Source organism: Cariama cristata, unplaced genomic scaffold, assembly GCF_000690535.1.
Source record: "Cariama cristata isolate BGI_N322 unplaced genomic scaffold, ASM69053v1 scaffold14352, whole genome shotgun sequence".
NCBI classification, from domain to species: Eukaryota; Metazoa; Chordata; class Aves; order Cariamiformes; family Cariamidae; genus Cariama; species Cariama cristata.
In genome coordinates this window covers 45834-72605 of record NW_009605644.1, presented here as the reverse complement: position 1 = coordinate 72605, position 26772 = coordinate 45834, and the positions used below count along the sequence as shown (strand labels likewise).

General features: G+C 38.8%; 1 protein-coding gene across 8 annotated transcripts in view; it reads left to right on the top strand.

The window, feature by feature from the left end:
- Positions 1-26772, top strand: part of MEF2C (myocyte enhancer factor 2C) — a 78317-nt gene that overhangs the window by 30677 nt on the left and 20868 nt on the right. For 3 of the 8 annotated variants that reach the window (XM_009696064.1, XM_009696061.1, XM_009696059.1), the window contains exons 3-5: positions 11127-11270; positions 18183-18369; positions 19505-19552. In XM_009696064.1, coding sequence (XP_009694366.1) covers positions 11127-11270; positions 18183-18369; positions 19505-19552 — 379 coding nt within the window. Of the gene's footprint in view, positions 1-11126; positions 11271-11331; positions 11470-18182; positions 18370-19504; positions 19553-26772 lie in introns of all 8 variants that reach the window. The other 5 variants (XM_009696063.1, XM_009696062.1, XM_009696065.1 and 2 more) reach the window with 3 other exon arrangements.

Genomic DNA, 26772 nt, shown 5'->3' with positions numbered 1-26772 from the left:
AACTTATATAAATTGTTGGTCTAACAGAAAAAAACAAAGCCATCTTAAATCAAGTATGAAAGTCTGCATCGTTTGAGTCATCTGTTTTCATAGTTAAAACCATGGGCCAATTTTTCTCCTCAAATAGTGCTTGCTCACTCTAAACTTAGTGGAGAGACTTCCTTCTCTTCCCCCCTTGGTGAAAACTTGACTCTATCAGCAGAACAGTGAGTTGATGTTTATTGCTTTGTGCTATTTAAGGTCTGAAACAGGAGGCTAGAGTTTCGGAGATCTAGCCTCTATTATAATTAACCATTTTTGAAAAATATATTGATTTGGGCATTTTTACCAATGGATAAAATGATTATGGTACTATAAAAATAAAAGGGAATGTTCTTTTTCCTCTAAAAGGAACTGCTATTCAGCAACATTTCCTCATCGTCATATTGGTACCATTTTTTGTAATACCATGTAATTTGATCTGCTGTAAAATAAATGTTTGAATTCTGGGGGAAAAAAAAAAAATCTGTTCAGAACATTGATACATTCAAGATTTTAATGGGAGACCTCCAAAGAAAACCCAGGTGCTGAAGGAAGTGGTGTTCTTGTCTCAGTGGGTGGCATTTTCACTGCTGAGTCAGTACTGCACGGGTTCAGTGCTGCTGGAGGTGCTCTGTTTCAGATGAAATGGAAAAGCAAAATGTTGTGGTCATCAAAGAGTCCCTGGCCCCATGGTTAAGGGTGAAGGTGTTTGCCCCATGGTCTAGGAAAAATTCCATCTCAATTAACTTTTATCATACGTTACCATTTTATTTGTGTGAGCTGCACATCATTTCTGCTCCTGAAAACTTCATTGGCTACATAAGTTGACAATATATCAGAATCATAGAACCATAGAATGGTTTGGGTTGGAAGGGATGTTCAAGACCATCTCGTTCCAACCCCCTTGCCATGGGCAGGGACACCTTCCACCAGACCAGGTTGATCAAAACCCAGTCCAACCTGGCCTTGAACACTTCCAGGGATGGGGCAGCCACAGTTTCTCTGAGCAACCTGTTCCAGTGCCTCACCACCCTCACCATGAAGAATTTCTTCCTTATATCTAAACTAAATCTTCCCTCTCCCAGTTTAAAGCCATTGCCCCTTGTCCTATCACTCCCTGCCCTTGTCAAAAGTCCCTCCCCACCTTTCTTGTCAGCCCCTTTAGGTACTGGAAGGCTGCTCTAAGGTCTCCCTGGAGCCTTCTCTTCTCCAGGCTGAACAACCCCAACTCTCTCAGCCTGTCCTCAGAGCAGAGGTGCTCCAGCCCTCGGGTCATCTCCGTGGCCTCCTCTGGACTCGCTCCAACAGGTCCATGTCCTTCTTGTGCTCAGGACCCCAGAGCTGAAGGCAGTACTGCAGGGGGGTCTCACCAGAGCGGAGCAGAGGGGCAGAATCCCCTCCCTTGACCTGCTGGTCACGCTGCTTTGGATACAGCCCAGGATGGCTGCGTTTCAGTGATGTGTGAAGCTGTCCTTAAATGTAGAATTTCAGAATCTTTTGGGGATCTTTTAGAACATAGATAATGCTCAAAATATATGCAAAGTATAATTCCTATCAACTGCCATTCTTTCTGTAATAAGTTTTTGTGACAAAAGATTCTGTAAAATATATGTGTTACTCTGTATGTCACGTTTCTCAAGTATTTTGAATATGGCATTTAGTATTAAAGGTTCCCATTTATATCATGGAAAAACACCAGCTGCCTTTGAAATAGTTAATTGTTTCTACAGTCATTTATATTAAGCCCCGCATATTTCAAATACTGTATGTTTGAAGAGATAGTAACACTGATGTAACAGACTTGGTAACACCACTGTACATCTAGAATAACTCAGCTGGTGTCTTTACAGCTGTTCCAAATCCAGCTACAGATTTACACTAGTGTAAATGAGATCTGACTTCAGCCTTGTATTTGTGTATATATCTGACTAAATTAGACACAAATGAAAATGTTGAGGGCAGTGCTCCATCTGGAAGGACTGGAGTCAGTGGAGAAGGATTATAGATAGATGAACATAAAAAGAAGAAGGGAAATAACAACCTGTTGATGATTACAACGTTTATTTTTAAGTGGCCTCATATTCCCTAAAGAAGCTGAGATGATTCTGCTGAACTACTGTAAAGTTTATTTTTCCATTCATATACTTTCTGTGTCTGGCAGCAAAACCTAGTACAAATCAAATACACTATGTCTCACTAATATCTTATTCTATTTTAAATATGCTCAATAAAGCTTAGAGAAAACCTGGCCATTCAAATGCTTCATACACTTTAACGGTTTTGAAAAATCAGTAAAGGGTATAATGGACTGATATTATGCTGTGGCGAAGGAGGCAAGAGGCAAGTCAGAGATGCATCTATTCTGGCTCTAGTCCACCTTTGCACCCCTTGGCAGACCAGGACCGCTTGCAGACTGGTGGTCCTCCTGCCAGTGAACTAGTGGAAGTAGCCAGAATATAGAAGTTTTGTCTTCATGGAGTCACTCCATAAATTCTAAGCCTTGAGAAATAGTGGAAGTTTATTTTCTGTAAATCCAGCTTCCAAGACAGAGGATGGAAAACGATGTATTTTCCACTAGGTTGTGGTGCTAGCCTTCGTTCTGCAGGAGAAGACACACATTTATGGGCAGGGCAGCATGCATAAGGAGTGGTGGGAAGAGCAGCAGAGCAAGATCGAGTTTTCTGCCCTTACCTACATCTTCTTGACTATTTCCATTACTCAAAAACAGTGCCTGTGACAGGCCTTTGAACCCTCAGTAAGAGATTACAATCATTGGAGTGCTCAAAAAGTGGTGATAACTATTCCATTCCAAAACCACAAATATCCTGAGAATATCTCTGATCTAAGTAAATAATCTGCTAATTTTGTGCGTGAAGCACTGACAGCCAGTCTCTGGAAAGTTGTCAGGGTTTTTTTAACACAACAGAGCAGAATTTGACTGTCATTTCAAAGTACAGGTTTAAAAACCAGCTGCACAGAAGTTTCATTTTAACACAGCCTTTGAGCGTAAAGGGTGCATTTGTCAGTAGAGTAAATTTTGCCTAATGTTTGGAAGGAATGTTGTTTGTCCAAGGCTGATCTTTTTTTTTCTTTTTAAATCTCACATATCTGTAGAGGTGATTTTATCAGAAGCTGTAATCACAACTGGGTCAGCATTGCATTTATGTCCCTAATCTTAACACCTCCAATTAATCTCACATGTGAATCCATTATTTAGGAAACGCCAGTCTTGTCTGGAAAAGCACATCGCTTTTTTTATCTTTGCTAATCCAACACACCAGTGATATTAAGCTGGTATTACACTGCATCATCGCAAACGCAGGGCTGGTCATGATTGTGCATGAAGACTTCTAAAAAAATCCCTCTGGATTTGAAAAAAAGATGCTGAGAAGTGATCTGGTAGAGGGTGTATATGCCTATATATAAATATGTGCATAGATATATATATATGTGTGTATTTATGTACAGATATCTGTAAAGCACAAATGATGCATTCCTTTAGGCTGAGATGACATGAGAGCCGAGAAGTGTGACAGCAGCACAGGTGAAGAAAAACCCAGGGAAAAAAAAGAAAACAAAAAACAACCAAACCCAAAGCGGTCGGCCGGCAGGGCTGGAAGCAGAGCATCCCCAATCAGCGCCTCGGCCCCGTGGGACAGCCATCTATGGCCATGGGGCAGCAGGTGTCGGCACTGACAGCTGCGGATGGCGGGGAGGGACCTGCTCCCCGCCGGGCTGTGGCCGCATCGCGCCGGCCAGCACCGACAGTCACTTGATGCTCCGCTCCCCCCGTGGATTCCCGGCCGGCTGGGCTCAGCGGGTGCTCTGCCACCCGTCTCCTCTGTCAAGGCCAAGGAAATGTGATCCCCCTCCATTGAGGGTTGGCGTAGGAATCCTACGTCAGCTGCCTAGGGGGATTTGTGGGGTTTTCAGACCTTTTGCACCACGACGACGGATGGCAGTAAGCCTGAAGGATGAGGAAATATCCTTACTTAGAAGCTTGGGAATTACTCAGATCTAAATTCTTTTAAAACAAAAAACAGTTTACAAGGGCAGTGTTGGACAGAAGTATTTTGCGTGTCTCATGAAATAATTGTGAACATAGGGGGGTTAAGCTTAGTTGCGTGCATAAAGGGAAATTTTAATACAAAGCTTTAATGCTGGAGTCCTCATGTGATTTGGTTTTGTTTCTTTCTGAAAAAATCCAGGAAGATACATGCTTTAGATTAGCTGCTATGAGATCTCTGAATCTGACGTATCCTTCTTCTATTTAGACTTACAAAGCCAAAGTCGCCCTGTGTAATTTAAGTCAATACTAAATAGAAAAGCCTCGGCAAGTGGGTAAGATTGAACATTAAAGAAAGGGATTGTGCTTGGTCTCTTTTAGAGGGCAAACCTCTGCCACCTCCCCATCTCCAGTTTCCCCGTCTCTCCAGAGGAGTAACCCAGGCAGAGCAGTGAGACAGCAAGGCGTGCTCTCTCGTGTGGAGGCAGGAGATGCTCTGCAGAGAGGCAGCAGAAGATGTGGTGGGGCTGACCAGCCTGCTACAGACCGCAGCGTCAGAGCCAACAGACTGCAGCTCCGGAGGGCTCTGCCGTCGACCTGGCTTTGGGGCTGCTCTGCCTTGCAAAGCTCCCCCCGCGCCCAAGTTACATAGCACATCTATGGGGAACAAAGAAGCAACAGTCCCCCTGTCCCCGTGCCCTTTCAAAGAAAATACAGATTCATTTAGTTTTATAATAGTATTACAAAGTACTGTAGATACGCCTTGACGCATGTCAAGGGCGTGAGTGGCAGAGAACAGACAGAACTCTGTAAGCAGGTATAAACCTTGTGTCCTGATGAGCTTGCAGCACACACGTATAAACATTCATAACACGCTGGTCGATCGATCGTAAGCAAAGAGAAGCAGATGTTACTGGCAAAGGGTGTCGGCGTTGTTTGGTTTCACAAGAGGTGTGATTAGAGAAGGTACTTGAAGGAGGAGAGAATAATCACTTGGCATGCAAAAATGAGAGGCAGATCCAAGCAGGGGGTTTGGTGTATTGTTACAAAAAAAGCAGACTTACATGTATTCATTTGAAGAAGACAGACCTACAGGACCAGACAATGGAAATATTTTTTTTTCTTTGAAACTTCGGTAAAAATAAAATAGTAACAAAAAGGTTAACATGTGGTTATAGAAGTTCAGCTATTATATAAACCCTGTATCTTCTTTCAGAAAGAGTATAAACCACAAAAGCATTTCATGATTTATACAAAAGAGGTAAGAAATGTTCCATTTTTCTGTGTTACTGGTATACATTTTTTTTTTGTCTGGAGCTTGTTAGATAACAGTAAGTATAATAATGTTTTATCTGATTCTCCTAAACATGCAATTAAAGTACATTAGTACCAGCATACTAGTTTATGTTCATTATTAAATGTAAAAATCTATGAAGTCTACATTAATGGAACATAAAATTTGAGATTTTAGTTACAGAGAAGTCAGGGAATTCAGATGGATGGTTCCCATAGCAACCTATCTCTTCCTCTCTGTGTTTTTCATTTCACTAGAACCTTTCATTACTTGATTGCACCATACATTGTATCATGCAATTTCATCATAAAATTTCATCATTATATAACTCTGCAAGAGAAGAGAGTGAAGGTTGTCTTCACTCAACACTTTCTAACTTTAATGTTTCTGTTGCAAAGAGAATGAACAGATGCTTAAATGAATCAGGCCCATGATCTAAATATTTTGTACTTTTTTGGGGGACCTCCATAAATTTGGTCAAGTTCTTTGGAATGGCTATAAATAATAAAGTAGTCAAACACAATAGCATATCATTCCTTTGTAATTGGCTATTGTCTGCCTTGCCACGTAGATATGTGACTCCAGCGAGCAAAAAAGAGACCAAACTATTTTTCATTTGTGGCTAAAAGATTTATCCTATCCAGATACAGGAAAGAAAGTGATAGTGGAAAATGGAGGGCACTTGTGTTTTTTGTCTTCTGACAATGGAATATAATTTACCAAATTACAACTCTGGATTGTCATGGTCGCTAGTGGGGTTATCAGTTAGAGATCATTGTGGTGTCTTCTAGACAGCATAACAGATACAGGAATCTGTAGCAGTAGACCTGTAATTCTGAATTTTTCCATACTGTAAATTTTGATTACAGAGGAAGAACCAGTAAGATCACACTTTTCATTACATAAATGAGGATAGTGATTAACCTTGCAATAGTTAGATATTTGTTGCAGAGGACATCAAAATGGAACAGACAGAGTGGGCTGGTCTGCACCTTTTGGGGACCTTATTGACCCACCTGGTCTTTTTAATTTGGCAGGTATACTGTGAGCATTTCCAAGCCCAAATATCTGTGGTTTCTCAAGCCCTGGAGTGCTGTGGGGAGCAGTTCCACAGCAGATGAACCTATTAAGAAGAAAGGAGATACCCCTCTACAAAGACGAGCAAACTAAAGGATAGAATGAGAAAAAAAATGCTTTTCTAACCTTCTCCACTCTTCCTGTTAAATAAATGCTAAAAGAAGAGGATAATACCGCAGAAGCAGCGACTGGATTAGGAAAATGAAAGGCTTTTCCTCCTCAAAAGCCTTCAAATTGCGATGATTTCCATTGCCTTGATAAAATCAGACCTGGCTGTTACTGCCATATTTTCTTTTGTGCTTTTGTAGTGATGATAAATTTTGCATGAAATGGAAGTAAATAGTTGTTTATACTTCATTTTAGAGCAGCCAGTATGTCACTAAGTCAGCACTTCTCCTCTGAGATTTATAGAGCAGGATTTAAGCTAAATTGCTGGCATATGAGATTTCAGCCAAAGGTTGTTTTCCTTTAACCATTTTGTTTTTCAAATGCCTTGGCTGATTTTAGGTTATTGGAGTCCAATGTAATTACTTGTTTAATTGCGTGAAAGAAGTGGAGCTTCCGTAGTTCAAAAATGGCTTATTTTCTTTAAAAATAACTGAAATCTGGCTTGGTGTTCTCTAGAATGCAATGCACTATACAATTGTGTAATTTTATCCTCTTAAAAATTCCCTGAATAGTCATTTAATCTTTGGAAACTAGCTAATCTCCAGGAGGATGTGATAGGTCTGGCTATTTTCCAGGGTTTGCAAGAGGCTATGACTGCTTAATATGGTAAGAAAAATGGTTTCTAAATCACTGCAAGAGTGGGTCAAAGACTCTAGCCTGCTGAAACCCAGTTGGTCTTCTTAGTAACTCCAGTCTTCTCCGATGTCCAGAACCAGAAAATGGACATGGAGTCCAGAGAGCTTGTGAATAAGGATGGATCAGTTAGATATTGGTCAGTGCCACTTTTAGTTGTGCTGTACCAACTTGTGTTGTGTGTTGTGTTGTATTGTCTTGAAGCATGACAATAAAGGACTTTTATGAGAGGTATAACATGGTAGGTACTGATGTGGAGGAGAGTCAAGTAACAAACAAGGCAATGGAACAGGCAAAACTGCAGCCTGCATGTTGAGAAGCCAGAGATAATGCTAAGATATTCGGGATCATTATATTTGTCCTGAATACCACAATAGTGCAGATGATAAGTATGTCACTTTAAGCCTGCTCTCCTCTCCAGAGGAGGACTGTACGTGAGTGTGTGTCTGTCCATGTGCCTGTGCGGTCTATCAGTGTGTTCTTCAGTCTTTTGCCTTGAAAGTCTTCATTTTTTATTCAGTGCCAAGTAAATCTGGCTCAAAGGGAGGGGTCTCACAGACAACGAAATTCCAAGAAGTTTCATCAAAGTTATATGTTCTTGTGTAGAAAAAGAGAACCAGAAATTATTCCCAGAAAGACTTCCAGCTGAAGGCAGCATTGCAGCATGAGTCCTTACACACAGAAGTAAAAAGAATCAGCAGAAGGATGGGTAGGGGGCAAGGAAAGCCCTGAGAGATCCAGCAATAGGAAGCCTCTGGATATTGCACTTCACCCCAAAATGCAAGTCACAGTTCCAGCACTCACAAAGCCAGGAGCTGTCTGATTGCAGCACACTTGTGAAAATTTCTGTTCCCTAACCTTACTCTAGCTCATTGAAGCATGTTTTTTGGGTTTGTTTTGTTCAAGTTTTTGGTTTGTTTGGCTTATTTGTTTGGGGTTTTGTTTGTTTTTTTTTTTTGTGGGGGGGGCAGCAGGGAGAAGCACACTGCATTAGTGAGCTTGATTAGCCATGTCAGCCAAGGTACCAGCCAAACACACTGGACTGATGGGTTTTGCAAGGTAAAGGTTTGCCTCTACTCTTTAGGGCTAAAGTTAATTGTGGGTGGAATACCAACGTGATTTTACTAAATTTGGTCTTTGGCTTTTCTGGTGAAAATAGAGATTGCTTCTTCTCCACCTGGTGTGGTGGCAACCTGCTTTCTAAGGATATGAAAATAAAAAGAAATATGTATGAAAATAAAAACATTACTATGTTGGGAGGGAATCTTGTCTTTTTTTGGAGACTGTTGCAAGACATTCATTGAATTACATTGCCTTTCTGCCTCTGGACATCTGAAAGATGGCAGTGCATTCCTGTACCTCTACAAACCACCAAAGTGACTGTTTCACATGAGTGCTAAGTAGACAGTCGTAGAGCTTTAGGGCATTGTGAGTGTGCTGAGGACAAGGTGCATCTTCTTTCACCTGGACATGGTCTTGTGAAGGCAACAGACAAGGATTTGGGAATGATGGGAGAGGAAAAGATTCACAGAGGCTGCAAAGCATTCCCCCTCTTATCTTTTCATATTGCTCTTCCTCTGGGTTGTTTGGTAGGATAACAGTTGTGCAGCTCCCTGCCTTCACCTATGCCCATTCAGTTGCAGCTGTGTTGACCTCTGGGAAGAAATGAGATCACTGACCATTTGTAAATAGAGGAACTAGACTGTCATCTCAAAGCTTGGAGTTGAGGATGCCATCCAGTCCAGCTCACATCAGCATCATTCCTCAGAGACTGCATGTGAATTAGCAGGACTCCATCAGTGACCTAGATGAGCTCAAGAAAAGGTCCCAAGAGTGCTGATTTGAGTTTCATGTCTGGACAGATTGATCCAATGGATCTTGAAACAGAATATTTTATGTATTCAGAGCACAACCGTTTTGTACTTATATGAAGAGAAGAACGTTAGTTGAGATTAGTTATTCAGATGTAAAAGAGAATTTTCACTTTCAATATATCATACTCTATCTATTAAATCTATCAAACAACAGCTGATTTCAAAAGCCCTCTTTATATTTGGCTTGCTTCAAGCTAGTAGCAGTAGAAATCATACATGACTATGTCTGTTCTGCTAGTTATCATTTAAAAGATAAGAGAGAGAGAAGAGGGAGAGGAGAAAAACTGTAGAGAATCATTCAGGTTGTTTTAGCTTCTTAAGGTATGACTCCAATGGATTTATAACTTTGTGTGTCAGTAGTAGTTCATGGGATTAGACGTCAAGTCTGAATAGATACGAAGTTTAAAAAGAAAGATCTATATTGAGCCACCCTTCCACAGTTGCGTGAATCTGTTTTAGAGGTCCACAACGTGAGTTTGGAAGGCTCAGATCTTAGGGCAGATGACCATCACTTTGCTGACTTGATGAAAAAGTGAGGTTCAGGGAGTGTGTTTCCATAGGGAGAACAGTTTTTTAGCTTTTGCAGGAATAAGAGGCCTCTGTTCTTAAGTCTCAGGTAAAATGCAGAAAATTAAGTCTAACTTTTAATAAATAAATACAATAGTACAGAAACAAGGTATGACATTATAGTACTTGAGGGCTTTAACAGTGGTAAACTGAGCATTGCCATAAAGAGAATAATTAGGAAATGTACTTTTCCAAAAGGAACAAAAAGCTTAGATGAGAGGCAGCCATTCTGAGAAGGCAAAAAGAAACCAGTTAGAGCATCCCACACTAATGCACAGCACAAGCATAGCTGCTTAGTAACACAAGAGTGCTATGGAATCTATATGTTTTAACTGAGATTGCTTAGCCAGGTTTTAACTCAGAATAAACAGCAAACTGTCTAATAAAGTCTGTAGACAGCCAAATGGACCCTTTGAAGAGTTTTTGACCGAGACATTCTTGAAGCTAAATTTGAGAAATCTTACAAATACTGACTTTGTGTACTATTGCTTGTACTTGGGGAGCCCACAAAGACTTGCCTCTCGTATTCTTTACCTTAATGAAGCCCATGATTATTCTGTGGTGACCCGTCAAGGTAGATCAGTTAAAACCTATTTGAGGCCAGGCAATGACTTTGAATTGTTAGCTACTGATTTAATTCTGGTTTTAAGTGTTTTCACCTCCATTATTTATCTTGGTGATCATGATCATGGTTGTGAGTGTCTGAACCTGAAATTCATCTGTTTTGACTTTTCACTAAGCATCTGTTTTAGCAGTGCTTTTTCCTGTACATTAAGCTTCAGCACTGTGCATTTGTAGCATGGTAACTGGGGTCAATAAAAAGTAAACACCATGACAGCAAGCTCTTAATCGGTATTTCATGGCCACATTAGCAACTCTGTCCTTACCCTTGTCCCATCAAAAGCATACACTTAGGAATGGCAGAGCATTGCTAATGTCATCCCTTACATCCAATTCAAAGGAAGAATTCAACTTAGGTGCTCCTCCTTCTTCTTCTGTGAAGAACATGAATTCCTAAATTTGTTGCAGTTTCTTTTTCCATTTCTTCCTCCTGTATCTTTCTTTAGAGAAAAGGAGAGCACCAGGGTATTGCACTGTAAACAGTATGCATCCTCTGCTTTAAATGTTCATTCATTTCAAATAGATAAATATATAAAAGTAAATTGCATTCTGTGTGGGTATCTTAATCCCTTAATGCTATCGGATATGGTGGGGTGGGGGGTAGTAGCACAGGCACTTTGCCAGATTGCCAGCTTCATTCTTTATTGATTGGCTCTAGTTTCAGAAGAAATAGGTCTGTGTGGTCCTCTCTTTCCGCTCATAATTGGAGACCTACAGCATCAGTACGGTGGATCTCTCGTCACTTTCTTTCCTTAAAGCATAATGTAAAACCTTCCACTGCTGGGTAGTTTGTGTTGCTGTAACACTGCTGAGTCTTTCTTGCAGCCTGTGTCAAGGATTGAACTTTCCAAATTATGTATTTCAGACGTTGAGAAAGAAAGGACTTAATGGCTGTGACAGTCCAGACCCCGATGCAGACGATTCAGTAGGTCACAGCCCTGAGTCTGAGGACAAGTACAGAAAAATTAATGAAGATATTGATCTAATGATCAGCAGGCAAAGATTATGTGTAAGTACTCTGCGCTTCCTTTCATTTTTTTTACTTTTTGATATTTCTCTGAACCTGGCAGGCATTGAACAAGAAAGAAAACAAAGGTTGTGAAAGCCCCGATCCTGACTCCTCTTACGCTCTCACCCCACGCACTGAAGAAAAATACAAAAAAATTAATGAAGAATTTGATAATATGATCAAGAGCCATAAAATACCTGTAAGTACCAAAGGTTAGATGGCTGTCTGCTGATAACTGCTGCAGTAACAAACCATAACCCTTTCAGTTCTGGCTTCTTAAGGAAAACATTTCAGCTGGAAACAGCCTTTAATAGCCCAATATATAATTAAACACTGTGGTCAGAAAATTTCACACAACGTATTTTTCTTCCAAGTCTCCACCTCTGACACACAGACAAAGCCTACTATAGGTGAAACCTACAGAAGGAAGTGAAATATACATATATACATTATATTCACTTGATTTACAGAACTGTTTTACCACACCACTCGCCCAAATTATATCTAAAAAATAACGATGGAAATCTTTCTTTGTGGACAGGCTAACAAACCCACAGAACACTTTCTGTGGTGATATAGAAAAAACAATGTAGAACTGAAATTCCTTTATATATAGTAATCAGTGTGTTCTGTGCGTGTCACTTCAGTTCTCAAGTGTCTCTGCTAAACTCAGTTGCAGCACTGAAGGGTTACAGCTACTTGCTCGCTGCAGAGAAACAGGCTGCATGAGAGCCTAATGGCAGGATTCAGACATGTTTGTGTGTTGGGGTGATTTTACAGCTTTATCAGAGAATTTGCTTTGACCTCATCAGCATTTCTTTAATGCTTTAACATGAGCTAAATTTTGTTTTAACCAAGTCAAAATTTCTAACCATCAGTCATATGCCTTGCCAGATACCTAAGAGAAATAACTCTGCATGTGCTATTTTGTTTGCACAAGACATACAAGGGGAGAATATTTGTCATTATGTTTAACATTATATTTATAAAGCCGACAAAAAGAATGTGGAGGTTTGGAGGTTATATATGGCTCTTCTTCCAAATGTGTGTGGAAGAGAAAGTAGCAAACCAAAGATCTGCCCAGGTCCAAAGAAGCATCTGAATTTGCATAGGTAACTGCTTGCTTCTAAAAGAGATCATTTGGATGTGTTCATTCCTCATTCCCACATGTAGGTTGTACAGTTAGCTGCCAGAAAGGATGTCTGTATACCCAGAGTAAGCAAAGTCTCTTCTGTAGTGCAAGTCAATTGTGCTTACAAAAATCTGATAGCTAAGCTAAGGATACCTCTTAAGGATGCTCAGATTCTGTCTCATGCAGTGTAAGTGTTCTTTCCATTAATTCTCAGCAGAAAGATTTTCACTCTGGTTAATTAAAATTTGAAGATGTTCTCACATCATGGCAAACACATTTTTGCAAAAAAATAAGAAAGATTTTCCCAGAGGCCAGAATGGCACTAAATTTGATAAATTAATATTTGCAATGGCTGGTTAAGGATGCCCAACATGTATCTGAAATATCAGGGAGGAATGCATACAAGTTCAATCTTTTTTTACCTCCCTTTTTATTTGCTTCTTTTGCATAGCTGTTTTTCTCAGGAAAAAAAGCTGTAAAGCTGTCACCACAAATTTGGTTTCTCAGGATGGAACTCAGTTTGACAAACGATGACTGCAGTAATTAGGGTAACTGTTATAAGTTGGAATGCTTAAGCCTTTTTCATGTCAAAATCTTACCAGTTGCCATCCCTTTCCTCTTTCAAGGATGACCTTTGGCTTATTCAGATCAAAGTGATGGAATTTTCAGTCAGGTAGTATTTAACCAAGCTACTTTTCCATCTTAAAAATTGTGTTTGGGATGGTCCTTCAGCTCCTCTATTTATCTCATGCTACTTGTTTTTGTTCCAGCAAAGCAGCACGTTACAACCATTTGAAAACTTAAGACATGAAAAAAAAAACCTTGGGAAAAACCCTCATTCCCATGGTAGTGAGTTCTGTCACTTTCTTTACCTCCATAAGCATTTGGGAAAATCGTCTTTTCTGTAAAACTAGGAATTAGGAACAAGACAGTTAATCTAAACATGGTACATCACTTTTGTCCTCTCAAAAATTAATGGACTTTCCATCTAGTTACTTTCATTAAATTTAACCTTTTGCCATCGAATATAGTCCTACTTCAGCTATTAACTTGGTGATTAACTTGGTTTCCTGAGCTGTATTTTGGGTATAATGTAACTTCCTACCTTGCAGGGATGTCACAAGGTACGGTGTATTATCTTTTTGTGAAATTGCTTCAGAGATGCTTCAGAGATACAGAACTGCAAAACGTTAGCATTTCTTTTCATGTAAGACAGGATATCCCTTCTTTGAATAGTTCACACACAGAGCTCAAGGTCTGTGTGCTCCATCAAGCTGCTTACCACACAAGCAAGAATCAGTAGATGTTCTCCCCTAATGCAACAGGACCTCCTTCTCTGGGCCTAAGCTGAGATGTAATGGGCAAGATGGAGCTCAAAGCTAGTACATAATGGAAATTTGTAAATATAATACATATTTTTATATATATACTTTATGTACTATATTGTCTACAAAAACATCCTTACTTGTACAAATCAGTATAACTTCAGGAAAGCCAGGGAATTGTGATTGTCAAAGGTAGCCAAAAAAGCTGAGGGGAAGAAAGCAAAACTGAACACAGTCACCAAGTCGAGTCATTAAATCATTACTTACAAAATGCATAAAACAATGCAATGCCTGTGCCTGGTCTTGTAACATAATAAAGCTGCTGCCAAATGAAAACAAAATTGGCTTTTGCTCCTAACAGCTCAGGCCAATAATGTTTCCTCAGATAATTTTCTGGGGATAAGTATGTATATTGTTCTAAAACATCTGATAATAATTAGACATTTATTTGTAGTTTTCATAAGTGATGAAAGCAGAGGAGACAGAAATAGTCCACTAGAAGGGAGCTATAAGTATCTCTGTCTCTAAATAAATGAAGGCCTGGTTGAACATGGGAAGGATAAAAACAATATTTAACTCAGAATGTTTGGTCCATTAATTTCCAAGTGTTTTGAGTCCTTGACACCTTGCTTTGCACAACATACCACATCTAACATGGTGTGTGCTGTACACTGGGGGAATCCTCTCAGGTGAGCCATCTGTCCTCTTTGGCAGTTGTGTCCAAAGAAGAAAAGTCAGAGGAGACAAAAAAAAAGAAAAAAACCGCAAAATTTGGCAAACTGCATACATGTTACAGTAAGGCTTCGTCTATGTAAGTTAGCAAATGGCAAAGGACGTACCAAGGCAGCGGGAGATGCTTATCTGTGCCTTGAATTGTTTGAGCAGTCCCTGGCATGCTTTCGGCACCGGCCAAATAACGCTCTCCCAGACAATTGCTTAGCTCTGTTTGGTTGTTAGCCCAGGCCAGGAACAATTCCCAATTGTCAGTTTATATGTAGTCATGATGTTTTTGAGGTTGAGAAAGCTTAATAGTATGGATATGGACTGCTCTGTGGCCTTGGATGGCCTCAGTTCCTAGGCAAGTTTAATTTACTAATATAGATATTATGCAAGTGCATCATGAGCTCCAATGTCCATCAGGCCTAGCTGGAATAGATATGCCCCGTGATTTACCACCAAGAATAACTAGGGAATCTGCAGGAGGATGCAGTTCTTGGTGAAGGACATGCAAGACTGTAACAGAATTTGGACGACCACAGTAAAACTGTAGCTAGTCTTACTGTTTAATACTGGTGTTTATCCAGACAAACTTCTCTCTCTAACCTTTGACTACTGAGGGGAAGAAATAAAACCGACTATATTCCAGATATAGTGTGTATTGTGCTGCAAAGCAGAGAGTAAACTGTCTTTGCTCTGATAAAATTGCCAATGAATCGCTCTGTAAAGAGATGGAAGTATATCCAGACAGTAGGTAAAATGGTGAAAATGAAACCATTGCTACAGAAATTAAGAAAATAACTAGTTTAAAAAAAAAAAAATTTAAAATGACAAAATGAAAGCTAAGTAACTGTTTCAGCAATCTTTGTATGTTTCAGTGATGACTAGTGAGACTGGCAGCCACAAGAGCAACCAAGACTGGAGCTCTTTTGTGCTGTACTAATGTAGAAAAAGAAGATTCCAGCCCTTAAAGGGTTTGGTTTGTACATGGAGAAAAGACAGAGCATAATGATGAAAGCAGACAAGCCTGTCGAGGATCGGCAAGACCTTCAGATTTGCATTTGTACCCATCTTTTAGCCTAGAGAACTCAATAGAAATTGGGATTGGGATTAAGAAAATAGAGGCAATATTGGTGTCTACCCAGACCCAGAGGGCAGATTTCACAGATCTCGTGACAGAGGTGACATTGTGCAAGGTGCTCCCCAGTGGCTGACACTCCACCTGACATGGGCTGGCACTCAAGGAAGGAGGATCATGCACTGGAAGCCGCCAAGCAAGAGATCTCCACCACAGTCGTGAAGGTTGCAATAACAAGAGACTCGATATTGGCTTATTCACCTCTCGCATCAGACTGGAGGTGGAGCTAAGACATCTACACTCATGTGAACTCACTGGCTAAAACCTTTTAAAAAGGCAGAAACCAGCAGCAGCAGCTGACTTTAAGCTCCAGGAGCAGCCGTGCACTTCTCAGTTACGTGGGATTTGGGAACTTCTTGGGCCCTTCTGTGGACAGTGAAGAGAATGTCTTGCTTAAAAACACACCTTCAGGCTGATAAAATATTTCAGATTATGCTATGTGAACCTATTTCCAAGGAGCCTAGACCTCAGTTGCAATACACACTGGTACTCCTTGTCCTACGCACTTTGTAAACTTTCCTTTCAAAGACAAGTCACACATGCAGCTAGCAAACTGGACTTCAACTATAAGAACACGTGCAGGCAAAAAAAGGTTCCTCCTGAAAGAAATAAAGAACATACTTCATCAATTACATTTTTCATCACATAATCATTTATTCTCTTTTTTCTGTTTGTGAGACATAAACATTAGTATGTTTCAGGATCCCTACACAGAACTAGCAGCTTGTTGTTGTTGTTGTTTTGCTCCCTACACCCTGAACCCTAGATTCCCAAGACACCTCTCCTCCCCTTCCCACCTCAACTTAAACCAATTAACTCTATGGAAAATATAGCCCTTGGGGTGCACTTCAGCTTCTCGGCAAAGGGATGCGAGTCCCAGCGTGCCGCCCCGTTGGCTGGGGAGCATTGCTGCAGGTCCACCCACTTGAGTGCGCTACCTGATCTCAGCTGTTATGCTATGCCCATCTCTCACAAAACCAGGCTACAGGCTACGTAGAGGGTTACAGAGCTAAATTAACACCTTGAAGTAAGTCCCGAGGCATTTGTGTAATGTATCCTTCACATCATACCCTGAACTAAAATCATGCTGTGTGTTTCAGTGGTTAAGCAAAACGATTCTTCTATATTTAGAGCAAAATTATGTCTGCCCCTAGAAAGGAGAGAAGTCAAAAAAAATTTTAAGGGATAACAGTAATTTGATGGCCAAAGCTGTAATACACAGGGCACAGCCAACAGCTCTGGCTAGCCAGAGAAGAGACATGTGGGAGGCACAAGGTCGGGGTGCCTCTGTTGCCTGACACAGCAGATTATGTGTCCAGCTCTCAACATACTCCCTCTAGGTCCTTGAAGACTTACCAGGACTATCAACTGCCAACAACAAAATTAAAATCTGTGATTTCTTCCCTTTGAAGATGTTACAAGGCTGGTTTAAAGAAATTTTTTATGTGTTTAAACTCTTGAAGAGTATAAGATTTTTAAATGGCAAACTAAGGGGTACTTTGTTTGCATTCAGGTATTGGAATATTTAAAATGCTGTCAGATAATTCTGCAAAAGTTTTCTTTTTGTTCACAAAGGCAAGAAATTAATTATGTTAAAAACAAGTAGATTAAATATGGAGTTCTAATGAATGCCACCAGAGTCATAAATTTCAAAGAAATTCAGGCAACTGCCACCCAAGAAGACCCCAACCAACAAACCCACCAACCAACAAAGAAAACCTGAGTTGGCCTTTCTAAGAGCATAATGAGAATCAGGTAGTGCATCTCCTCACATCGTCTGTCAGAGTGGTCCATAATTTGGTTCTTTTTTGAAAGGAATTCTTGCCAAGGAAAGCGGCTGAGGAGAGGAACCTGCCTTAAAAGTATGAAAACAGTATATTGAAAAGATATTGCAAAACACCACCACCACCCTCCAAGAAAATAATTAAAAAAAAAAAAACCCACACCTCCAAATCCCACAAAGAATCCAAAGACTGGTGTGTATCTAAAGTTCTTCTATTTGCTACCTGTCCCTGAGTAGAACTTTGTTTCTTTTAAGCCCCTCCAAGCTAAGATAGAAACTTTTAAAAAAGCAATTAATTGTGTTGGTGCCTTTAACATGATTTGGGATCATTCTGGTTGCTAAAGCAACATAAGCTGAAATTAAAGCTTTCCCTTCTACATTCCACACCTTCTGATTTTTCTCCATGCGATGAAGTCATCTTAATCATGTACCTTTGATCTTGCAGTCATCTGTGACACTAGATTAAGATATCACAAGTGAACAATTACAACTTCACGGAATGAAAGAAAAAGAAAACTAAGCTTCATAAAACAGAGGAGTTTTTTAAACAAACAAAAAAAAAGAGAAAAAAATCTTTCCAGTTCTTACAAAGTAAATGTGCATTAAAGGAAGACGGAATCATGATGTGAAAAATCGTATTTAAAAGCCTTGCTGACTCTTTTGAAACTCTTCTCCTGACTCTTGGGGGAGGGGGGCAAGCGTAAATATTTTAACCACCAACTACAAAATATTTGAACTAAATATAGAGTAACTGTACTTGAAGGCTGTTGTGCTTCTGTACTATTCTCGTCTTTGTTTCCCTTTTTTGCTTGTACAGGCTGTTCCACCACCAAACTTTGAGATGCCGGTTTCTATCCCAGTGTCCAACCACAACAGTTTGGTATACAGCAACCCAGTCAGCTCACTGGGAAACCCCAACCTTTTGCCGCTGGCTCATCCTTCTTTGCAAAGAAATAGCATGTCTCCTGGCGTGACACATCGGCCTCCGAGTGCAGGTAACACAGGTAGGCTCTGTTCAATCCCATCCCTTTAAATGCTCTTTTATCAGCGGATCGTATGCCTTAGGTCACTTTAAACTGAGGAACAAGAACTCTGCTTTTACCAGTCGTAACAATTTGTCCAAAATTGCTGTGTTGAAAAATCAAAAGAAGAGCCAAAGGGGTTTCTATTCCCAATTTAGAAAAATTGGAAAAAAAAAAAGTTCTAGAAGAAGCTGAATATTGACTAAGATTAAAGGAAATCAATAAAGGATAAAAGGGCAGACAATTTGCTGTTTCATAAAAAGGCAGCTTGTCTACTTAATTCATGCAAGAGCTCAGTATACCATAAAGCTAAAAGGGGTAGGGGAGAAAATGTAGCCAACGCAAACAAGTTGAAGCAAGTAAAATAGGACAGTCATTACTTAAATCATTGGACTAGAGGCTAAATGCAGAAATTATTATTATTTACACATTCATATGTTCCTTGATGGGTAAATGCTAGTTGAGCTCTGTACTTGAGTGCCTTGTATAGCACGAGGCTGTGCTTTGGTCTGGTGATGATGAGGGCTCACCTCTGAATAGGATAAATGGGGATTAAGTTCATTCAATCTGTCTGACTGAAGCAACATCAAGATCCTTAAGTGTACCGAGTTCAAAGAGGTCCCCAAGTGCAAAGAGAAGTTTTAAAAATCCTTAGAGAGAATGGCTATGAAAGGCTGAGGAAATTAAAATGAAATCTATGTAAATATTTATTATAGCTTCTGAGTTACGTTCTCGTCCAGGAACCTTCACTCTCTTCCTCCCAACCCTATGTGGAAGCCTTTGCTTTTCTGACTAATACTGAACTAAAAACAGTTTTCAAAAGAAGGACTAATTTTAAAATATTATTGATTTTTCCTGTGCTATGGAAATATGAAAATAAAATAATGAAATGTTGTGTACTACATATTTTGTTTGTCCTTGAAACGCAAGTGTCTTATATGGGTAACATTAAACATTACAATTTTATGACTATGGGTCTGATCTGATGCCTGTTGAAGTCAGACAAAAACACTGGTGGGTACTGGACCAAGCAGTTTGAAGTTAGAGAAAATGTTTTGAATATTTGCCTGTTATAATTTATCATGCTCACTTGTAGTATTTCATTTCAACACCCTAGGTGGCCTGATGGGTGGGGACCTCACAACCGGTGCAGGCACCAGTGCAGGTAAAGAGAAAAGAATTTATATTTATTTTTCTAAGTGAACAAAGGACTTCCTTCAAAGGCTGAGTCCAAAAATAGCTCCATATTGAAGGTGGGATATTAGAAAGTGATCAGGATCAGTCTATTTCCCCCAGCTGGAGGGTGGGGAGTTGATATTTGTGCTTCTCTTATTAATAGGACAAGACTTGTCTTCAGCAATGTCAAAAATCTTGCACCTCAACAAATTCCACAGATACAAATGTCTGTTTTCTTCCACGTTAGCCTTTCCGTAAAAACTTCTGGGTCCATTGCACAGCCCTGTTCAGACAAAACTCCTACTAAGGCCAGTGTCGGAAACCCCGATCCTTTCTAAGTCACGGGAAGTTTTTCCATTGACCTGAGCGGAACTGGGGTTTTGTTTTATGAATTTAACCTTGAGTAAAGATTTCAATATTGAGTTGCTCACTAAACTTCAATCTACACAGCACAGATATGATTTCAAGCCCCTGCTCTAAGACCATTACTAGTCAGCAAAATCTGTTGGCATTTACTTAAATAATCAGTAATTAACTTAAGCTTAGTTTTATGTATTTGCTTAAGTGCTTTGGTACACAACAGGGAAAGGATTTTCAAAATACCCATGCAGAGGAAAAGATTAGCCCCTTTAGTCCGGCTCCCATAGAAGTAATGAGAACTGTACTTGCTAAGGTCTGTGTTATCAAAGCAATGTTGTCAGAGTAGTCCCCTTTGCTCAGTAAACTCAGTGGTTTGTTAGCAATGTCAGCAATGTTGCATTATTACAAATACGGATTACAAAAGACAATGGCAAGATTACTGTTTCAGTTTGAGAAGTAAACACATAGGTTCGAAGAAAATAAGCTGAGTGGTAAAACATGGAGCACATCCAATTTTACTGGGTTAACTGCTCTCAGAAAGAACTGTATGGAAAAATATTCGGATCAAGACTGATATAGATGCCAATTCTAAAGTTGTCTCATAAAATTACTTATAAAGAAATTCTGGATATTGTGATCTTTTCTCTCTTGGCTCTTCTCAGCCTATGTTAGATCACTCCTGCTTTTATCTTCACGCATAGACAAGTCACAGATGTTTGTGTGATGCGTTTGTAGTAAAATTGAAACTGCACAGCATTGTTATCAGAAAGGCACTTTAAACACATGCTGAAGCTTTGAGGGGTCATTTTTTTATTAATTTAGGAGTAGGGAAGGCAGACCATGGGAACTTAGCTATTAGTCTCCTTTGTTCTCAAAAAAGAAGAAAGCATGATAGAAAATTATAGTTTTGTTAATTATCTTTGGTTATCCTGAGAAACACAGCTAGAGCGAGATTCATTCTGGCCCTGTTCCCTTTTCCTCTCCTTTTAACCTCGTGTGCAGTAGAAACTTCAGGAAGGGCAGCGGAGGGAGTCGGGTAGGAAGTGGATTGCCCTATTAAGGGGCTCCCTCTACTGGCCAATTAACAAACCTCCTTGCCTCATTACTGATTTCCCTGCTCCTTTAAAAAGACGCCGGAAAGCAATTAGTAAAGAAGGCAACGTTTTCTTTTAAAAGAGGCACATACTAAAATAAAAGTTCGTCTGCACATGCCTTTGGCTTCATAATCCTTGTGCTTAATAAAACCTGTATATCAACACACCAGTTGAAAATCTGTATTCTTTCTAAATACATTTTTTTTTGTTGGAAATATATTAAAAGCATATATAAGCGTAGGAAGAGAGATAGCTTGATTATTTACTCACAAATTAAGAATTTGTATTTCCTGCGTGCAGTGTTATGCATTAAGCTCTCAAGCAATGTAACTTTGGAGTAGGCAATTGATTTGAGGGGTATATATATGAGGGGCATTGCTAGGAATGCGGCATAAATATTTAATCATATGACTACTCTTTGTTCTTTATCTGGCAATAAGAGCTTTAAACACCATTAAAGAAGTGTTTTCTAAATCTCTTAAATGCAGAGCAATAGGAAGAATTTGATACAGGGCTGTAGGAAGATGAAAAGGTCACTATAAGGTTGAATCCTCTGTCTTAGTTGCATCATTCCACAATGACACTATTTTGGACAGTCCTCTTTCTTTAGGGTGCAGAAGACTAAACATCAAAAGTTCTCTTTGTTCATCATTCTTCGCGAGGAACAGAGACCTCTGTGTTTCCTTGCATTTGGCATCTTAGAAGCTGGTAGCATGATCATGTGGTTTAATCTGTTGGGGTTCATATTTCTGGCCAAATTAGAGCATTATGAATTTGCATTTTTCTGCAGTGTCCAAAAATAGCATATATTCAAAATAACATGCTCCACGAAGAAGAGTCTAAAGAGTTTCATTTCTGCCATCATAAAATGAAACTACTTCTGATTACTAACACCAGGCCTCAGTTTCTACACTACTTTAACAAATTACATTATAGCAAATTGCATTATAACTGTAATATCAGAAATGGAAAAAGATTAGTTAAGCCTGTGTTTTGAGAAGTATGTTATTTTGTTGGTTTGGATTATTTCAGGTAATAACCCTGAAATCATCCGCAATTTACCTTGGGAGTCAACCCAAGACATAAATAGAACTTAAAAAAGCTGACTATTTCTTTATTATCCTACGAAACTAAACACCAGCAGTGGTATTTTTAAGTTAAACTAAGGTTATCTCAGGTTTGTTAAAGTAAATTTGCTCTTAGCCAAACTCTAATTGGATATTTTCTGTCACGTGATAGTAGCAACTGCCAAGAAAATTGGAGTGAACTTCACATTTAGTATATTTGCTAAATTATAAATACAGCAATGTCCTTGGCACTATTCTCTCAAACCAAAGGCTTTTAACTGAAAGAGAGAACAAGAACTTTTTGGACCCAAATTGGTATGCTCTGAAACCATTCTGTCTTACCTCATAACTAATAGGAAGACTAAGTGACATGTTACCTGTTTATATAATAGACTATGTGAAGTTCTTTGGATTTTTTGGGAGCGTAGTCTTTAACAAAACCACTTAACAGTAATTTGACCAGAAATAAATAATATCTACGACGTTTTAGTACTGTAAATTGTCTCAATGCTAGTTTTATTCAGTGGCTCAGTATTTATTTGAAAGCCTGATAAAAGATTAAAACTTAAAAAATATCTCAATAGTTTTGAAATCAAAATACAACAGTATTGGGAGATGTCTTTCTTTGCATCTTTACATGTACTTTAAACTTTTGATTTTCAAACTGAGTTATATTTTTCATTTTTCATATGGTTTTCAGATTATGACATTTTGTATTTTATAATTAAGTTTTCTTTTGAATGGAATAAGCTCATCTAAATCAACAGAACTCCTTTATGTTTTAAACCACTATAAATTATCAAATCGAAGGAAAAAGTCAATCTCAAGTTTTAAATCCAGGACGAGTGTAATAAAAAATATACTTGTTTTAGTTGTTTATTCATTTTCTGTAACTTGTTTGTTTCACTATTTGATTTCTGTACTTCTTCCATCTTGACAGGAATATTAAACTAAAAAAGCATGTTATTCAAGAGTAGTTGGTACTCTACAAATTCTGTCAGAGGGACTAAGTGCTTGCTCTCTTTAAATGAAGCATCCTCAAAATACCTTTAAACCTACTCTTTAAAATCACTGGAAACTGAAAAGATCAGTAGCGCATTTTGAAAAATTCATCCCATGTCTTTTTAATAACTGAATCGCATATTTACCTATAAATCAGGAGCCAGTCATTTCCTTCTGGAAATTAACCACAAGTTAACAGTTGCCTTCTCATCTTCTGAGGGCTGAGGTCCTGGATCTGCCAGCCAGTATCATAATCTTCTAGTGCTTTCCTGCTCCTTTTTCTTTTCTCAGTCGTATACTGACTGTGGGTGAATGTATTATATATTCTACTAGTATTTCAAGCCACATGGGAATATATGTAATAGTAGGGGTTTTTAGTTTATAAGCCCTCAGGGTAGAAGCAATCTGGATTGTATCTTCTCAAAAAAGAGTAATTTACTAAAAAGAAGCAATCTGCCACAGTAAGCCTACAAGCAGTACCAAAAATAAGTAATGATTTCAGAGGCACTTAGTTGCATTAGTGTCTTTTGAAACAATAAAAATAAATAAGCAAATATGAAAATTAAAAAATTAAAAAATTAAAAGGTTGCATAAATATTCTCCACTGTGCCCTGAAATCATGCTTGGCATAGTCAAGAGAAGATAATTCTTAGGCTACAAGTGTGGAATATGTTAAATAAAAAGTGAGCTTAGAACAATGATTCCTAAACCACAGTTTATGGGCAACCTGTTAGGACTGAGTTTGCCAGGGAGAGCATGATAAGTCATTGCCCTTCCCTTATTACTTGATGAGTGCAGTCACCCACAGACCTCTGATCCAAAGATTGGGCAAGATGTGGTACAAAAGTATGGTAAACAATAGTTCCTGTCCAAGGAAGTTTATAGTCCAAAAGAAAGAACATTCAGTCATTCATAACAGAGTTTGTGATGCAATAGTGCCAAATCCAAACAATAAGAATTCATAAATTGGCAGGTTGGCTTAAAACCATGGAGAGGGTTAAGAAATGAAAAACATAATAGCTGTCCTTTTCTTTTCCCTTTTTCTACTTATATTATGCCATTAAGCGTTCCTTTTCCAAGTTTTCGTCTATATAAGGAGGCTGTATACTGGGGTTTTTTTCAGGGTTTTAAGGGAAATGCCTACAGGTGGGAGATTTGTGATAAAGCAGGAAGAAGACTAGAACTTGTTTGACAGCTCTAATACATAGTATGAAGGAAATAGTCTATCTAACAGTACCTAAATTTCTTATCTGTGTAGGCAGTCATCACAGGCCTTTCCAAAATTAAATCCTAAGCAACCGATCCGTTTTATACAGATTATTCAGACTCTTTTCATACAGGTAAAAAACACATTCGTGAAACTTTGAGAATAAGTTTGACAGGATAGATGCTGCAGTCCATGTAAAAATCAAAAAAAATCTTGCAATGGATGTCATATGCAAAGGTTGGATGCGTGTAGTTTCAGCTAATTTGTGTGACCTCTTACCAGTGAAGAGATCCACCTAAGCTCATTCTAAGTAGACCTCAATGAAAATCTGTGAAAATTTGGCCTTTATTAGGTTTCCATCAGTTGTGTAAGTGTTGACTTAGTAATTTATTTAGTTAGTCTCTGTCTCATCATCTCTCTAATCAACAGTGTCTCAATATTTGTATTTATAAAAAGACAGCTTGAAAGGATTGAAAGGGAGAAAGCCCTGAGTTCAGATGTAATGAACAATTAAGTGAGTCATACAACTGTGGTTCTTTTTAAGTGGGATTTTAAAGACAGGCATGATTGACTTCTTTTCCTTTATGACAAGCAGTTTCAAATGTTCCTCAAGAATAATTTGGATTCTCTAGATAAAGTCCTTTTCTTAGTGAACTCTGGGCGAATTTTATGCTTTACTTCAATGAGACAGGGATTTCGCTGTTTTTTCAGTCTGTGCATTCTTGCGCATTAAGACACCACACTGTCTTCTGTTACACGCTGCAATCCATATTCTTGCTCAAATTCAGAAAATATAAGAAGGCATTGCAAATTAGCAAACATCTGGATTTCATGGCTATCCTGTGTCCTGAAAGAGATAGTTGATGCCTTCTGGATTCGGAATGCAGCAACAACTTTTGCTCTGAGAAAGAAAGCAAGAAATGCTTTTAACCTCTTGAAGCTGGAACTGCAGCCACATGTGGAAGTTCCTGGCAGTATTAAGTTAATGTGACCCCTGTCCTTTAACTTTTAACATGATTTCCCAATTAAGATATTCAATCCATAAATTCCATTTGTTTTCCAAATCTCTTGCAAGCTGATTTTTCCTTTGGTAACAGTTGGAACAATCTCCGAGAAATAAAAGCCAGAGGAGACAGGGGTGGGTTAGTTACTGATCTTTTCTTTGTGGGTGCTTAAATTTTGGAACAAATCGAAGTAGTATTATCTATGTTCAAAACACTTTCCTTTTGTGTGTATATCTGTTCTACAAACATTGGTAAGTTAAAAATAAAAGTATGTGTCTTTTGTGTTTAATATGTGTAGTCCTGAAACTTTCCTGACATTGAAGTTTAAATTATATATTCTTCATTTTTCAAAATTGTGTGTTTAACAAAAATCAACAGTTTACCTATATATTTATGAAAAAAAAAAATGTTAACATTTATTTCTAAAATTTCTTTGGGAAAGAAAGAAAGTACATTTTCAAATAATCTGTTCAATTTATAATTGGAATTATTTCTTATGTTGAAATATTTTTCATTTAAAAAGCATTTTCCCAAAAAGTTATAATTGATTTCAAACACCCAAAAAAGAAATTATTTGTCATCAGCAAATACTTTGTTAAAAGCAGATGATTTGTCAAAGGCTGTCACCCAGGCAGTCAGGAGGAGAGATGAGTCCTCTGCTCTTCCCAAGCTCCTATCTTTCTCCTATATATCTTCAGAAAATATTCTATTTTTCAGTAATATGTTTTCTCCCTGACATAAGTCAGGTTTTTTTCCCCTTTCTTCTGACTCCAGAAAAGCCCATATAAAAACATGAAAAAATACGGTTTGTTTTTTGCATAAACAGGACTGGAATAGAGCATCTTTTCAGCTAGCATACAAGATGAAGGAAGATGCATGCTATAATATGCGTTGTTTAATTGCTTTACTGGAATAAGAATTAACTTCTAATAAGAGGCCAGCTAAGTCCTGAAAATACATTTTGGAGAGGGGGTTATCTCAGACGGGTGGGGACCAGATATGACTGTGCATGCTGCACATCTTAAGAGATCAGTTACTGCCAGTTACTGCAAGATTTTTGGAAAAGCTGTTATGAAAGCTAAGTTTCAGACCAGCACCATTGAAAACCACCCTTGATTTTTGGTGTTGACCTCTCCTACTAGACTAAACCTTAGTGTGGGAGGTCACCACATTCCTGTTTTGGACTAACCTTTGGAAATGTGAACAGTGAGTGAGGAGGGAGAGCTACGTGAGGTCAGGGACATTGCACCGTGCCTGCTCCTCATGGTAGCAGTTACAACACCAGTGGCAGGGGCAGGGTACCTGTTTTGCCATGGTAAGATGCTTTTAAATGACTGTCTGATCCCTGACATTTTGTTTGGACCTTAAAAACTTATAACACACAGGGGTATAGTACTGATGCTTATTGTGCAGTGCCCACGTGTTTGAACTACAGACATGTAATGTTTATAAACCACGAAACTGAAGACCACTGT